Here is a 17588-nt window from a genome sequence, read left to right on the forward strand (position 1 = left end):
CAACCCCTCAAGGGGGCGCCAGGGACAACAGTGGTCAGGAGAATCCCTGGTAGCATAAAGCCGTGCTTCTGGGATGGGCACGTATATGTGCTGTGTGGCCTGCTCTGGCCCTGATTAGTGCAACTACTGTTGAGCAACTCATTTTCTTACAACTGAACAAAGGGGACATCTCCCATTATCTCCACGGTCCCTCTGTCTTACAAGTGGACACTAGAGCTGAACAGAGAGAGGCAGAAGGCTGCCCCTGTTAAAATTAATGGCAAACCTCTTTGTTACCTTCCACTGGCACAGGCGTGAGGCCGCCTTATTGCTGTCTTTCTGCATCACATTTGGGAATTAGACTCAGACACAAACACAGACACACCCATGTCTGGCTGCTCCAGTGTAGCTAGGAGATCCAAATGAAACCACTGGTGTGTGCCAGACACATACAGCTGCATGTGTTCATTTGCCAGTTGGCTGGCACGAAATCTGCTGTATGACTGGATGTGAGGTTTCTAAACCCATAAAATTACCTTCCAGTGGGGGGAGAGAGAGACACAGAGTGACACTGTGAAGACTCCTCGCCAACCCATTCTTCTATGACTCGGGTTTGGTGTCCTGAGAGCAGTTCCCAGGTAAGGGCTCATTGCTGGAGTAGCTGAGGACTTAATGGACAGGAACCAGGGCTGGCTCTAGGCACCAGCAAAACAAGCTGGTGCTTGGGGTGGCACATTTTTAGGGGCGGCATGGCCGGCGCCAGAATGCCGCCCCTAAAAATGTACCCCGGCCGCCCTAGCTCACCTCCGCTGCTGCTGCCACAGCGCGCGAATCAGCTGTTTCGCGCACCGTGGCGGCTCGGGGTCTCCCCCTCCCTCCCAGGCTCTCAAACCTGGGAGGGAAGGGGAGACTCCGAGTGGCCACGGCGTGGCGCCGCTTCTCCCCCTGCCTCCCTCCCTCCCTCCCTCCTAGGCTTGAGAGCCTGGGGGGAGGAGGCAGGGCTGGGGATTTGGGGAAGGGGCGGAGTTGAGGCAGGGCCGGGGGTGGGGTAATTAAATAAGGGAGGGGGGGCGGCCAAAATTGTTTTTGCTTTGGGCGGCAAAAATCCTAGAGCTGGCCCTGACAGGAACTCTCCCCTTTCTCTTAGAGGTCATGAAAGAGGCTCTTCAGAGGGACAGAAATGTGCCCTGCTTCAACCACAGCTGTAGTGCTCCGTGGCTAGATGGCAGATGTCATCCTCCATGACAGTCAGACTGACACTTATCATGGGCACTAACATGAAATGGCTCCTGGTAAATGAAATCCATTTCACACTGAAATAATAGCACCGAAACACTGTTCTAACTTTTTGTAAAGGAATTCATTTTAATTCTGTGCTCATACCAGGTGTATGTAGAGCAGATTGTCTTCTCCTTCTGTGGCTCCAAGCTTTCTGATGCTGCCAGCTGTTCGGGAGGACTTTAACATTTTAGAACGCTACAGTGGTATGTGCTCAGCCCTCAGGTTCTATGGTGTGCCATGAGAGCTGAGGTAACTTAACTTCCATTTATCATCTGCTCTATATAGACTCTAGCTTCTTCCTCACCTCCAATGCCCTCCCACCTCCCCAGTTCTTCTTTACCTCAAGAACTATGTGTGAGAAGCCCCTGCCCCTATTCCCATAGGTGGGGAGTGCCATGCTCCCTCTCTCCATAGCTGAGTGTGGCAGTGGCATCAAGTCAGATCTTTCTTGGCAGGGAGTGCGCAAATTCTGGCCCCTGCTGGTAGGGACCCCATTCTGGTTGCTCATTCCTCTCCCCACCCCAGATTTCCCTCCCTTAACTCAACTGCTGACAGCACCAAGAGATCAGTGGACTCCCGTTCTCTGCCTTACAGGAACCGACACCCCATGTACCCAGCCACCTCTCCATCTGGACAGAGAAGTGGTTGGCCAAATTTGAATGGTGTCGCAACACCAGTCACTGAAATTCAATCTGGCAGCCCCTCCATCAGTATGGGCATCAGCTGAGCTAGCCAGTGGGACATGCCACCTAACCCCTACTCCTCACAGGTTGTTCAGGCCTAACAAGAGGTGCCTCTATTCACTTGGGATTCACAGCCAGGAACCTTCCCCTAGAGTTAGGCACCTAAACCAAGTCAGCTCTCCCACCAAAAGAGGTTGTGATGCAACCCCTTCTGCCCTATAGCTCAGTGGTGAGAGCATTCACCCAGCCTGGCTCTGCCTCCAGGAACAGACACCCTCCCTTCTCCCAGCAGCCTTGATCCTGCCCTTAAGCATTAGCCTAGCCTTACGGTGATTGATACTTTAGAACGGGAAAATGATTAACTAATTCTCTTAAATGCTGGGTCTGTTTTCAGCCCAAATGTCTAGCTAGGCAAGCAACTCAGTTCCAAGAGCACAGCCGAAGATACCCGTGCTAACACATCTGCCTCTGTTTTAGGCAGCTCAGGCCTTTTGTTACCAATGCTGCTGGGTGGTAGCAACAATGAAGATAAACTACCTCATGTTCCTTTTAAAAAAGGCAGTAAAGCCTTTTAGCTATTTAGAGCACATCAGAGCTATTTTGAACAGCCAAAAGAACAAATAAATGGCTCTTTATCATCATTTGCCATCACAGTGGAGAAGCATCAACATTCAAATCCACTGGCCCACGGCAGTGGTTTAGTGTTGGAGAGTCACAGTTGTGGGTAGTGTCCACCGAAAAGTACAAGTGGGAGTAGAAACATTTTTCTCCTCTCTAACCGCCAAACCATCTCATACATCTTTGAAATGTAGCCTCTATATGGCCAGCAATGGCTTGTCACTTTGAATATGTGGTCCTGGTACGTGACTGCAACCCCTCACAATTGAATGTTATTCTGTCAACTAGCCCCCACCGCCTCTCCCACTGTATGTAGTGGTATAGCACAAAAAAATGGTCAGGCCCATAGGAAAGAGGAGGATTTTAAAGAGGAAAACATTAGCAAAATAATTTAAAGTATAAATGAAAAAATGTCCTGCCTTAAGTATAGACTATTTAAAGAGCTCACAACAGCAGTGTATACATGTCTCCAAGCAGGTCTCAGACTGTTTCCTTTCCCATTTTCTAAGTGCAGGACCACACAATCTGGGGTGCATTCATTAGGCAGTACCCAGTGACTGTGCTTCAAAACCTGCTCCAGAAAACGAAATCACATTCCTGCTGGGTGTGTGTGACATTCCCTGAAGGATAGTGAGGGAAAGGTACCTGAGTTATCAAAGGCTAGGGTTACCATTCGTCCGGATTCCGCTGGACATGTCCAGCTTTTTTGAGTTAAAAATAGCGTCCGGGGGAATTTGTAAATGTCTGGATTTCCCCCCCATGCAGAGCGCACGCGGCTGACAGGGCAGCCAGCCGGATCGTGCCACTCGCACAGGGCTCTGGCAGCCAGAGCCCCTCCTCCGGTTCCCCCTACTCTCCTCTGCAACTTGAGATCACTCCCCTCCTCTCGCTCTCTCCCTCCCTGTATTCGCCAGCCGGCCGCTCGCATCGGGCCTCCGGCAGTCTGGAGCTCCTCCCCCTGCTGCCCGCTCCGCAGCACTCTGTTCTGAGCAGCACAGTAAGGGGACCAGGGGGTCGGAGAAGGAGCAGGGAGGTTCTGGAGGGGACAGTCAAGAGACAGGGAGCAGGGTTGGATGTGTCGGGAGTTTGGGGGAGGGGGGGCTGTCTGGGGGTTGGGAGTGTAAGGTTTTGGGCAGTCAGGGTACAGGTAGGGGGGCAGATAGGGTGGGGAGGGTCTCAGGAGGGGGCAGTCAGGGGACAAGGAACAGGGAGGCTTAGGTAGGGGGTGGGGTTCAGGAGTGCAGTTGGGAGCAGGGGTCCCAGGAGGGGGCAGTCAGGGGACAGGGAGCAGAGAGGTTTAGATGGGTCGGGAGGAATGGTTGGATGGGGCGTGGGAGTTCCTGGTGTCTGTCTGGGGGTGTGGATAAGGGTTGGGGCAGTTGGGACAAGCAGGGAGGCTTAGGTAGGGGGTGGAGTCCTAGGGGACAGTTAGGGGCAGGGGTCCCAGGAGGGAGCAGTCAGGGGACAAGGAGTCGGGGGGAGGGTTGGGAGTTCTGAGGGGGGTGGGAAGTGGGAGGGAGTGGAAGGGGCGGGGCTAGGGCAGGATGGGGGCAGGGCTAGGGCGGGGCTCCTCCCGTCCTCTTTTTTGATTATCGAAATATGGTAACCCTCTCAAAGGCAGTTTTGGAGAGTGTTTAATTGTCAGCACATTCAGCTGCGCCTGGCACCTCCATCGCTCAGAGGAGTAGGGCTCTTGACCGCTAACCCCACACTTGTGTTTATACAGTACAGCAGGCATCTGCTCTTTGGCCTAAGGGAAACTGACATGACCAACAGAGAAAGAGGAGGAGCAGCACAGATATGAAGCTATTTTTTTCTTCTAGATTCTCTTTCGATCCTCTTGGATCCTGATTCCATAGCTCCCTAATTACGTGAGGAGTCTTACCTGCGTGATCCAACTGACTTGGAGGGGACTACTCATGTGAGCAAAGGTAGTGGGGTTAGGCCCCATGTTTGTACTTTCCTTCTGCTGCTATTCATGGTGCTGTACTAGGTAGTTATTTTTCTGTTCTTTCAGTTCCTCCAACACCAGACTTGAGGGATCAGTTTCTTAGAGAGCGTCTAGGTGGTAGAACTAGTTGAGAAAGGTGTTTGCGCTCTCTCTAACCATAACATCACAGCATCCTGTGGGTTAAAAAACAAACATTCCCCCCACTCCGTAAAGAAGCCTTTCATCCCAAGCAAGATTTCCTGGGCTGGGAAGCACAAGTACCAATAAGATAAAAGTAAACATTTAATGCCACTATATTTTGACAATATGTTTCACACCTCATATACCACAAAAGGCAAGAGATTTTAGCCAGCAAAACAGTGAACTTTACATTTTTAATGGCAAATGGCTCAATGTACTCAGATATGATCAGCTTGCAAATGGCTGCGACTTTCTGGATTCTTAACTTGTCCTCATGCTGTCTGTTTAATCTTTCCGTTCTAATAAAATTTAGCTGATAAAATATATATCTGCTACTGATCCATCTTCTTATGGACGTTTCCATTCTTAGGCCCAGTATAATTTCAGTATCTAGCGGCTTGTCCACTCCACAACCCAGTTTTATAACACTGTCACTATGAGAAAGAACATAGCCACAGACAGAATGAAATGGATTCAGCAAATATACACTTCAATGCATAGCACTTCGATAAGCATTTCCAACCATGATGTGTAAATAAATTATAAAATACAAGCAACTCTATAAAACAAGAACATCCTGAGTTTACAAATAAATTATATCCTTCATACCTCGAATATGATGTGGATGTTAATTAGTTACCAGCAGTTTCAGCTACCGGAAGGGAAGGAATTAAAATTTAGAAAAGTTAATATTTATGCACACATAATGTGTGTGTGTGTGTTATATGTAAATACCCACACACACACACACACACACGTGCTCTATAAGGTGAATACATCCATATATAGAGTACACGTAATATAGGTATAGCTGAAACTGCCTCAAGCACCATTTTATTACCATTATTATAAAGTATGCTCAGTATCTGAGTAGGACCACTCAAAGAATGTTTGTTCTGGGAGTGTTTTGAAGTTAGTTTCAAAGACGATCACCCATATCTAATGTTTTGCTTTGAATACTTCCTTTCCTAGATAAAACAGAATCACCCCAAATTCTCCTGCTGCTTTGAAATCACCTACCACCTTAAATGTTCAGCCTGAAGTCCACATCATCAATAAGCCTGAGCTGCTCTCAGTGAAATCAGTGGAAGATCTATTGACTTCAGTGGGAGCTAGATCAGAAAAGGTTGCTTTGCTATGATGCTTTTTTTTTTTAAAGTGAAACTGATTTGTTTTCTGGAGAAGGGAGAAAGAAGTCCAGATAGTGTCAATAAAATAAAATGGTTTATTATTTTCTAGGGTGCATGTGGATATTCAGGTGCTCAGATAACCACATGGTGAGGGCAGTATAAATGGAACAGACAGGGATTATTAAACCATGAGGTGACAAATCATTCACAGCCTTGTTTACTGTGGCTGCTTTGAAACTTGTTTCAAACCCTAAATACAGGGCATCAGCCAGTTCTGGTCGAGTGCTACTCCATAGGCCCTTTTACTAGCAAAAAAACAAACATTACATTAACATGAAGTTACTGCTCATATTGACATCCATGGCTAAAACCCCATTGATTTCAGTAGGAGCAGGATTTTTTCCCTAAATTTGTGCCTTTATTCAAGGGGACAGAAATAGATTGAGGTAGATAAGAAACAAGGAAAATCATCCATCAGATCATGTATGAAATCATATGCCCACCAATCCATCACAATGAGAATTACTTCCATCATCCCAAACTTCTTAGCAGCCTCAAAAGCCACCCAAATCTGTCCCCCAAACACAGATCTGCTAAACCAGTGGTTCTCAACCAGGGGTACACAGAGGTCTTCCAGGGGGTACATCAACTCATCTAGATATTTACCTAGTTTTCAACAGGCTACTAGCACTAGCAAAGTCATTAAAAAAAAAAAAGCACTAGCAAAGTCATTAAAACTAAAATTTCATATAGACAATGACTTGTTTATACTGTTCTGTATACTATACACTGAAATGTAAGTACAATATTTATATTCCAATGGATTTATTTTATAATTACATGGTAAAAATGAGAAATAAGCAATTTTTCAGTAATAGTGTGCTGACACACTTTTATGTCTGAGTGTGTAAGTAAGGAGTTTTTAAGTGGGATGTAACTTGGGGGCACGCAAGACAAATCAGACTCCTGAAAGGGGTACTGTAGTCTGGAAAGGTTGAGAGCCACTGTGCTAAACCATTGATTTAAAAGACTTATGTTCACTATATTCAATCTGCTTCAAGTCAGAGGCTTAAGGTTACTATTTTACAAGCCATCAGACAAGCTTTATCTTATTGGAGAGCAAAGATTTCAGGCTTGAAATTCTATGTACACTAGTACTTTTAACACTGGTGGTTGTAAGATATCTGACTTTAAATCCATGACACCCTGACATATAAAAAAACTCTTTTGGGTCATTTTTGTAGGTTTTTAAATTTCTGCCACTCAGGAGCCTCCACATGGGAATTAAGGCAGCCTGGCTTTATGGGTTGAAGAATAGATGGAAAAAAAATATGAAACATTTTAATTGGTCCTATCTAAGTTTTCTATAAAATGTGGCATGTTGGTGAGTGGAGTATTCCTTACGGTGAACTGCATAACTTATGTCTTTGCCATTTGTGAACAACCAGGCGATAAAGCCTTTATCCTACCATGCTCCATCACATCATGTCTCTGTGTCAGTCTGCCTGTGTGAGCACACGTTTCTTTAGTCCATTGTTGCCTTTAATCCACAAAAAAGCAAAATCAGACCCATTTGTAACAAGTGGTCCATGGCTTTCAACTGTCACAGAGTTCAGACTGCAGGTTTAGGGTTATAGTTGCTATTTTGGAATGAACCATGTTATGGAATAAATATTAAAGAAAGACACTGGATACACCACTAATTCCCATGAAGAGAGTTGGAAGAAAAGACCCTTATGAGCCTTTTATGCATCTCTCATTCATAGGAAAATGATATCGCAGTTGCACTTCTTAATCCTCTAGCATTTTTCTAGGTGGAAGTTAGAGGGTTCAGAGTTACAGACAAGACTCAGAGTTGTTCTAGGCCATAGAGTCCTTGCAGGATCAAGCTGTGTCACACGAGGAGAGGAAAGAAAAGAAGAATCCTCTCCATTTTTACAGCTGGCAGTGCAGTAAGTCAGTGGGCACTTGAAGAAGCTACAAGGAGACTTATTTTCCTTAACCAGTTTTTACACAGCTGTAACTCTAGTGACTTTAATGGAGTTGCTCTTCTGTTATACCTCTGTAGATAAGAGGTGACTCAGGCCCATTATAACCATACAATATTGCTTTAGGAAAGTACAGGACCAGTATCAGTTTTCACTTACATTTCCTCCCCGTAATCCTTGCTTACAGCCTAAGTTCTCTCTAAGCTGCGTGGCTGGGTGGCCGCCTAGCAGGCTATCAAGTGCTGTACACTTCAGGTTCTGCTCCCGGGAGCCTCCTGCTTGGGGGGTGGGAGGTCAGAGTGCTGATGTCAGAATGTCCCTCTCCCCCTGCCCTTGTACCCTATTCTTCACACAGTGGTGGGGGGACACACAACAGGGTTCAGGATGGAGGGAGCTTGCTGCCAGCTGCTGCTGTGCCCAATCTACTTAAAGGGGCAATGCACGTCTCTCTCTCTCACACACACACAAACACACACACTGTCTTTCGCACATACTTATATTGTTGTTGTTGTTACTACTTGATACTTCTTTTAAAGTGTGTTATTTTAGTTTTTTGACTGGTCAATGCATTTCATAATTTTTATCTCTCTCTTACCCTTAAATTTAATTCTGTGAGTTCTAAAATGCCTAACCTGTCCTGGTTGGAGTAATTATCCCTATGGTAACTTTTTAAAAATATATTTTATATCTAGGTTTTTGGTTTCTACTGGTGGCGCACATGCACACATTACCTCGATATGCTGCACATGGGTGGAAAAAAATAGTGGGAACACTGCTTATATCTGAATTAATTATTCAAAAATACTGGGTTTTCCATAACCTTTGGTATGCTCTCCAGTATCTAAAGTGATCACTCCAGCCTTCCACAAAGTCCTCTCCCATTTGGATCTCGGTTTTTAATGTGGCCCATTATTATAGAACGTAGGGGACCAGCTGAGGTGTCCACATTCAGATCAGATTCAAACTTCCCCAAAGTCAGAGGTTTCCAGGTCTGATTTTGATTTAAGAAAAGAAAAGCGCTGGCCTGATCTTACCCACACAAACATAAATAAAGAGGTAGTGGATGTATATGAGTGTAAGTGATTTCAGAATTAGACCCAAAATGTCTTATCCTTCCAGTGCCAGGGACAGCCATGGCAATGCAAGCCAGGACCTTGATGTCTCTTTCAGTCCTCACTTAGAAACCTGAAATTAGAGAACTGTGACCACCTCCCATTCATGTTAACGGAATGTTCCCTTTGAAACCTAATTACAGCCAACATTGCTACATTCACCTGGTAGTTGCTATACCTGAAACATCCAGCGAATGCACATATCCAGGATGGCTGGATGTGCTGCTCACATCCTGTCATTCCGTTCATTTGAAAAGATGTTCCAGTATGCAAATCCTGGCATTCTATTAAGTTGCACATGGAGAAGTAAGATACTTCCTATTGTCTTTTAAAATCAAGGTAAGAGTAGCATTTATGTTGGCACCTGCTAAAAAGTGTGGGATTGCCAGGGTGCGGCTTGTAGAATTTTTGGGTATTCCAGTAATACGGTAATAAATATTTCTGAATGATCCATTTTGTGTCCTACAATGATATCTGAAATATAAAAATGGAGGCAAGTGAATTCCAAAATAATAAGCTATTTTCACCTAGGCAGAAATGCTTCAGATGTAAAAGTGTGGCAGATTTTCATTCCCCTTTATGCATTAATTCTCAAAAGTACAGTAGTAGACCTTGAAGCAGGCCCATATATATTTTTGCATGCAATACTGATGGGGGGTAGAATTGTTAATCCTCATTAACTAAGTCTTTGTACCATAAGTAAAATATCTGTAAGCTCTGTGATTACACTCAGTAGATAAAACACTTGATCTTAGCCCAAAGGCCAAATTAATCCTTGTTGTAACTGCATTGACTTCATTGGAGCTACATGAAGGATGAATTTGGCCCATTGTGACTAACAAAGTTAAGCTAGTACATAATATATAATTTAAAAGGATTGCTAGAGATACCGTTAACTCCGCAGAACTCTTCTTCAGAGCTGGAAACTCAGACCTGTGGAGCCCAAAAGCTCATCTCTTTCACCAACAGAACTTGGTCCAATAAAGGACATTACCTCAACACCCTTGTCTCTCTCATATCCTACATGGCTACAGCAATACTGCGAACATGTTAGATAAATGGAAGACTTCTTTGTAATGTCTTAGAACCTACAGCAGTAACACTGCTAAACATATGGTCATAGCATTCAAGACAGTAACTTTCATGATCACTGAGCCTAAATAGTGAAGGTAACTGGGACTGTACTATGTAACTGACGTGCGCACCCAGGTGATGAAAAATGATGTACAGAAGCTTAAATCCATACAAGTGATTTGCAAAATGTGACAATATGTAAAAGTTTGGGGGCCAGAAGACAATACAGTCTACTCACCAAGTCAGACGTCAGGTATTAAGATGTGTGTTTACTATTTGCCAACCTATAGCTCAGTGGTTTGAGCATTGGCCTACTAAACCCAGGGTAGCAAGTTCAATCCTTGAGAGGGCCACTTAGGGATCAGGGCAAAATCAGTACTTGGTTCTGCTAGTCAAGGCAGAGAGCTAGACTCAATGACTTTTTGCAGGGAGAGCTAGCTCAGTGGTTTGAGCATTAGGCCTGCTAAACCCAGGGTTGTGAGTTCAATTCTTGAGGGGGCCATTTAGGGATCTGGGGCAAAAATCTGTCAGGGACGGTACTTGGTCCTGCTGTGAAGGCAGGGGACTGGACTCGATGACCTTTCAAGGTCCCTTCCAGCTCTATGAGATAGGTATATCTCCATGTGATATGACTTTGTCTGCATCTAGTATTTGCTAGCTTTTAACATACTGCTTTCCATTTGTAATCTGTGTGTAGCTCTCTAACATTATTGTGTACACACGCAAGATACCAACATCACGCAACTTGTTTTCAGCTGAGAAATAATTATGCTTCCCAGCCACTCCCTGCTCGATGAACAGAGTTTATGCAAATGCATAAAGCTAGAGTAACACAACAGAATAGCTGGGATTTCATATGCGCACACATTAGGAATCTATGAAATCCACAGTAATTGTTCCATGCGCATGTGTAGAGTTTTCTGTTATTTATTAATTCTTAGCTTAGTGCCATCAGTTTGCTTGATGCATTACAAACAAAGGGCTTGATGTATGTGTCCAGGAAGCACCAAGCCCACAAAGTAAGACATCTTGAGTCCCAAGGAGCTTTCCGCCTAAGGCCCTGATCCTGGAAAGAGCTCTACGTAGGCGGGCCCCTGTGCCCGTGTGAAGCTCCTTCAGTGGGGCCCTGTCCAAAAGTTCCCTTGCATGGAGTTCACTGCAGAATCAACATCCAAACGTGCACCACTGAAGTCAATGGGAACTTCACCATGGACATTAACAGGCCCATAGGTAATACACTAATAATGTTATATAGAAGGTATTATATAAAACTATTATCTATAGAATGTGACTGCATTTCTAAATCATTGATTAGAGGCATATTGGAATATAGGTTAAATTCTGCCCTTATTTTCTCCCAGATAACTCCACTGACTACAACAGGATTGCCCAGGTGTAACTGAGAGCGGAATTTGTGCGTGTGTTTATTTCAATAAACAAAAAAGACCGTGCCAAATAATTCAATGTGTTATAAAATGGAAGTGCTCACATATGCATTGAAATAAATACAACAGCATTTCTTCGCACATGCAGAGCTGGGACCCATTGACATTAGTGGGGCTAAGATTTGGCACTTAATTTGGTATGGAAAGGGACGTACGCCCCATGCCCACAATGCTGTGTCCACTCATTTATAACCTATGTTTATTTCTTGAGCAATTACAGCTGAGCAGAGCATGTGCCCCTCAGTTATAGCCCTGACTCTGGAATGATCCATCACAAAAAAAGCAGATGAAAAATGTTTTAAAAATGGGATAACTCAAGAAATGATCAAATTAAATGTCACCAGATATTTCATCTCCACCCCTCCAAAACAAATCATTCCGTTTTGGACTAGTAAGCATGAGAACCTCAGTCTAAAGGGTAATTTTCAAGAAAGTTATTAGTACCTGAAAATAGGGGGTTGAGAGGAAAGTGTCTCATCAACCATATCTCTGGCATCACCAGTACAAGGCTAAGAGTATATCAAAAAGGAGAACAAATGGTAGAGTTACATCAAATGAAAGGCATATTGCAGTAGTTGCTTTGCAATAGTTTTCTTTCTCCTCTTCCATGGTACCATGTAAAACTCTACCAGCAGTAATATTCACAATGTTCTTTAACAGATAAAACACTTTAAGAGTAAAGAGGGTGCAATCTAACCTCACTCACTGCCAGAAACAGTTTTCAAACCATCTGGGAGAGGTAATGTTCTCTTTGAGTGGCCTTACTCCGGTAACAATAAAAGACAGTTAACATTTATTCATATGCTGTACTGATTAGGAAATATCTCTACAAACACAAGTTACTTAGAAACAGCAAGTCTGAAACAGGAGAAAACACCGAGAGAAAAAACAAGCTGTAAATACATTTCAAAAATGTTTGATTTTGTTTCCTTTGACTAGCACCATATGTACACAAGAAAGTATGAACATAAATGTTTGGATAATAAAGATTTGCAAGGCACTTAAATAGTCTTTCTCTGTAATATTTTTTTTATGAAGCTCTCAACAGCAGTCCATCCTACAACCATCCCTTCCCCTCCCTCAGCTAACACAGGGGAAGAAGTCACTTCTGCCAGCAGTTCTTATTTACAAACATGTCCTTAAAAGTGCTCTTTCAGGCTAGGAAAATCGGCATCCTTACGTCTCAGCATTGTTGCGTTCATCGCATATTTGTTTTTTTTAATACTATTCTTCGGTGTTATAAAGAAAATCTCTTCTCTCTCACACAGTCAAAACTTGACACCAACCTTCATCCTCATTCTGTTGTCTTTGGGGTGCTGTTCAAAAGGAGCAGGAAGGGGGGGGTAGTAGTTTGAAATTTTCTCGAGGTTGGTCCTTTATCGACGTCTGGAAGTGATATCAAAGCAGGTGATCATCATGAGGTGGGCCTTGCAGAAGTTGACACGGTTTTCCAGACGCTCAGTCACGCACTCCAGGGCCTCCAAATACTCCAGGGAATCCAACTCGAATACCTGCTCCAGGTCAACTGTGAGAAAGGAAATAAACTAGTGGGGACAGTGGACAAAACCCAGCACAGATTACTGGGACAGATGGGCCTGACCCAAGCCTATTGTATACATTATCAACTCTAGGTTTGCATTTTCATTTAAAGCTGCATTTCATATTCAATGAGTGTGAAAATAGTACAGTAGCATATTAAATATTAACAGCAGTTCCTTCATCTAGTGTCATGCTCTTCCATCTGCTCCAGAATCACTGATTACTGTTGTTGTACCACATCTTCACAGAGCCGTATGCTCTCCCCCAAATACTCTATAACAACCACAATGCTCACTGTAAGTACTTTCCATTGATTGGTCTGAGGCATGAATGTGTGCGTTTCACTTTCCACGTTAACTTTTGATCCCGTATGAAATATGCAGGTGGAACCCCATGGAACCAAATTCAGAAGTGATGTGTAGAGTAAGTTAGACCCATGTACATTAATTTAGTCCCCCTTATACTCAGGCCCTGCTTCAGTCCATCCCCATTCAGCACATGTGCTTAAGTCCCATTGACTTTGGTAAGTGCTTTGCTGAATAGGGATAAATTTATACTTAGGCATGTGCTTCGCTGAATTTGGGGCCTTACACTTTCTTATGCTTTGAATCCCCTAGACCTGCTTACACCTGTTTTCCCCATGGGTAAGTGAGTATTACATGTTGGAAAGCGTATGTTAAAGTAGGTTGTGGGCTAACTTAACTTGCAACGTTTTATGGCTCCTAAGCACATACATTAAGAGAGCTTGGATTCCCTTGCACAGCAGTAGTGTGGGTGAAGGTAGATCTGAGGGAATCTGACTAATCTCCATCACCTAAACATCACTCCTAAGGTCTGGAGTCTGTACAATGCCTGAGGATTGCCTTGTTTCTCAAATGGGAAATGGAAGCAACAGAGCAAATGACTAAGTGAATGTTGATCTGTGCAAACTTCCAGTGGTCACCTTCAAAACTGTTCGTATGCCCTTGGTAACTAGATGACATTTCTACAACTGTCACAAGACTCCCACTGTCAAGCGTACCAAACACTGCACATTCTGTGGTAATGTTATCTGCTGCGCTTAGCAAAGGGAAAATTAGAACTTTTCAAAAGCAACTGCTGCAACAAAAGTCCCATTGGCTTGTAACGATTACATGTAGCAACTACCCCAAATAAAAGTGGATTCAACTTTTTATTATATAGATATCGACACACACACACACCACTACCCCTACAGTGTTTGAAGCTATGTCTACACTACAAAGCCTAAGTTTGCATATCTTTGTCAGCCTTGCTCCCTAGTGTAGATGCAACATACGCCAACACAAGGAATTTTTCTGCTGGTGCAGGAACACCATCTCCCCTAATGATGTCAGAGACTTTGACAGAAGCCCTCTTCTATCAGCACAGCCGTGTATACACTGGGGGTTTTGTCAGCACAGCTGCGTCACCAGGGGCTCTGGTTTTTCACACCCCTAACTGACACAGCTATGCTGGTATAAGTTTTAAGTGTAGACCAAACCTGATCATCACTCATCTGCTTGCAAGTATGGATTTTTGCATGTTCATTGCAGTTCTTTTAATCTTTTTCTTCTAGGCTTTTACTTTTATTTATTTAAGTCCTTCTTGGTTTGAGGCTAGAATAGTGAATTCCTTTTAAGACTAAATTCTATGAACTTTAGCCATTTCTAGCTATAAATAATGGGCCAAATTAATCCTGGATGCAATTCCATTAGAGTCAAAAGACAAATTTGCTTCAGAGTGTTATTTGGCAGAAGGATAGTAGATTCATTATACACACACATTATACACTCCGACATATGTCTGAGGCCAAAAATTAATAACTAAATAAATACATTTAAAAATCTCATTTTCTGGAGCTGTGGACTGAGACACGAGTGTTAATCTGGCAATAGCAATATTCAGTATTACAATGCTGTACCATCCCAGTATTCAGCTCCTGGGTGCATAGGATTGTTCAGTTCTATTCTCAACATTTAATAGGAATTATGTGGAAATAGTTCTAGAAATACAGTCAATCTAGCTCTGGCCCCTAGGTCACACCAGTTCAATTTAGTTTACAAATATACTAGCTCACATCACAGCCTCAGCATCACTCAATCTTTCTGCTTCCCCTCAATGAAATAAACCGAAGGCACTTATGAATACAGGCAATAAAACGAAGTCCTTACATTCACTAAGCCATTTATTAGGATCCAGCATCAGGTACTGTTTGGTCACCTCCAGTTCCCTCATTAACCACTCGTACTTGGCCCTGACCTCAGCAATCCTCTGCTGGCGATGCTCCAGGATTTTCAGCTTGGCATTGAAGCATATCAGCTCCTGCCAACCAGGAAAAAGAAGAAGGGAAAGAATAGGTGAAAAGGGGAAGAAAAATCCATGCTGGATTCAGTCAATTTTCCAGTCAATAATAACCACAAACCACTTTAACATGGAAGTAGGTATAGTCACTGGCCAGAATAATAGGTGGTTTTATTTTTTGTTCGGTTGGTTTGGTTTTTGTTCTTCACAAATGAGGCTAGGATATACAGACAGAGCAGCAAAAGCTAATAGTAGCTATAATGTCTTAATAATGGGCAACATCTTGAAATCCAAATTAATTCAAGCAAAAAATTGCTACAATTCATTTCATTAGAAGTTTTTTTGTTTTTGTTTTTTTTGAATAAGGACATCAGGTTTTGAGCAAACAATTAAGCTCATCAGAGAAGGAAATCCATCTCCAGCTGTGTTAAACCACAATGCATATCTACGTGCTACGTAAGTAATAGATACAATATTGCAATTCTATAGTAAAGAGAGCTGATAAAAATCAAATTTCAAAAACGTTCAACAAAAAAGGAAACAGTTTTGTGAATATTTGCATTTTTGACAAACTCTAATAAATTATAATTAATATAATTTTGAAAGCCTCAGATATTTAGGGTGCTGAACAACAATTTAAAATAATGTACAATCTAACTCAATATGAAACAACAATAAAACAAACTGAGAAAAGGCAAATAATGTGACATGATTAAAAAAAGGATGGGGAGGGTCGTAGACAAAGGTCAAGAGAGATTATCACAGAAAACTCCACAGCTGGTGTACATGTGTAGCTCCATCGACTTCAAAGGTGTTTCACCAATTTACACCAGTTGAGGATCTGACTCTTAGACTTTCCAGATGCTTTTTAAAAGATAAGAGGGATGAACGTGGGAGGATATTGGGGGAGAGCAAATTGCACACCTAAGAGCCACAATGAGCAAAAGCACAATCACCCACTCTCCCAAACAGAGATGGTGGCAGGGCACAGAGGTCAATCAAGATGAGGATCACTGAGCATGTGACAGGCATACATGGAAGTTTCTCATAAAAAAAAAAAAGCCAGCTTGGTTTGCAGCTGCTCACCTGTGAGCTTCAAGTTTTGTTTATTTGGAACCTGATCCTGCGAGATGCTGAGCGGATCCCGGAAGTTGCTCATCACCTTTCAGAATCAGGCCTTTAGGATTGAAATGGAAATCAGTCCTTTGAGGTGCACTCACCTTGCTGTCCCCTCCTCGTCGCCGTTGGAGTCTCTCCACATCATCTATCTCATAGACTTTGATCTCAAAGGGTTCACCCATCCCCCTCTGTGCACTTCGCAGTGGGCCATCTACCCAACGAACCCCTGGGCTGTTGGCAGGTTTCCTTACCGGGGAGGTTGCATCAAGTGACAAAGCCGGGATGAGTCTTCGTCTCTGAGAACCTAAAGAGTACATGAATTGTCAAGTTATGTTAGCATAGTTAATTCCTCTCATTTCTGCTCCTTCTCCAAAAGAGACCTCTACACACACGTAATATATTCAACCCTCTTAAATAGAAAGCGGTAAGAGAGCGAGAACCTGAAGACACGAAGGTTTGGGTTTGCTTAACTCTGAACATAAAGCACCAAGTCACTAAGACCCAGGACAGAGATAGCCCCAGTTTGCAAACACCTCTGTGCATGCTTTACTCATGTGCATACATTTACTGGCGTGCAGAAGTTTTTGCAGCAGGATCAGGGTCTGCTGGTGAAACTGGCCTAACATGTTCTACGATGGTTTTACCAGGGGTTCCCTTGACTAATGTGGATTGATTTTTTTTCTCTGGGAACAATGCTAGCCAGCCCGTGCCATAGCCTGCCCCCACTAGGGAATCTAAATCACTTTGGGGGACAATTTCAAATGGCTGCCAACCTGTCCTTTGTGCCAACTTCCATGAAAAGGCAGTGGGAGCTAGGTGTCCAACTATTATCTGTGCCTTTGAAAATCTCCCCCTTCATTATTATATGATGATTAGGGGGATCAAACATTTCCTGTATGCACTGGTTAAGGAAACAGCGTAGATCTATGCCTGCAGCAATTGTGCTCTAATTTGGTTATCACCACCAGAGCTTCTATGCTAGAATTTTTCCAGAAACTCTCTCACTGGGGCACTCGCACCATTGCAGCTGCAGCAGTGGTAGGCATGACATAGTAATACTCAGTACTGCTTGGTGAGAGGGCCTAGCGGTTCGAATACCAGCAGTTCCCTGCATACGGTTTAGGTTAGTGGCACCGCTGCTGGTGAGGTCAGTGCAGCGGTTGAAGAGTTTTAGAAAAAAGGCCAGTA

The 17588-nt window shown here is 43.5% G+C and overlaps 1 protein-coding gene and 1 long non-coding RNA gene across 3 annotated transcripts in view; one reads left to right on the plus strand and one right to left on the minus strand.

The window, feature by feature from the left end:
* Positions 1-17588, plus strand: part of LOC128834786 (uncharacterized) — a 50350-nt gene that overhangs the window by 11415 nt on the left and 21347 nt on the right. The window contains exon 1 of one of the 2 annotated variants that reach the window (XR_008444487.1): positions 15653-15737. The exons of the other annotated variant lie outside the window; for it this stretch is intronic. This is a non-coding gene — a long non-coding RNA (uncharacterized LOC128834786). Of the gene's footprint in view, positions 1-15652; positions 15738-17588 lie in introns of those variants that run through there. 2 annotated transcript variants of the gene reach the window in all.
* KIF26B (kinesin family member 26B) overlaps positions 4782-17588 on the minus strand; it is a 421406-nt gene continuing 408599 nt past the window's right edge. Inside the window, exons 13-15 of the mRNA XM_054023876.1 lie at positions 16502-16704; positions 15152-15302; positions 4782-12966 (exon numbers count right to left, since the gene is read on the minus strand). Of these exons, the coding sequence (XP_053879851.1) occupies positions 12818-12966; positions 15152-15302; positions 16502-16704 (503 nt within the window). The 3' untranslated portion in view covers positions 4782-12817. The remainder of the gene's footprint in view (positions 12967-15151; positions 15303-16501; positions 16705-17588) is intronic.

Source organism: Malaclemys terrapin, chromosome 3, assembly GCF_027887155.1.
Source record: "Malaclemys terrapin pileata isolate rMalTer1 chromosome 3, rMalTer1.hap1, whole genome shotgun sequence".
In the NCBI taxonomy this organism is placed as follows: domain Eukaryota; kingdom Metazoa; phylum Chordata; order Testudines; family Emydidae; genus Malaclemys; species Malaclemys terrapin.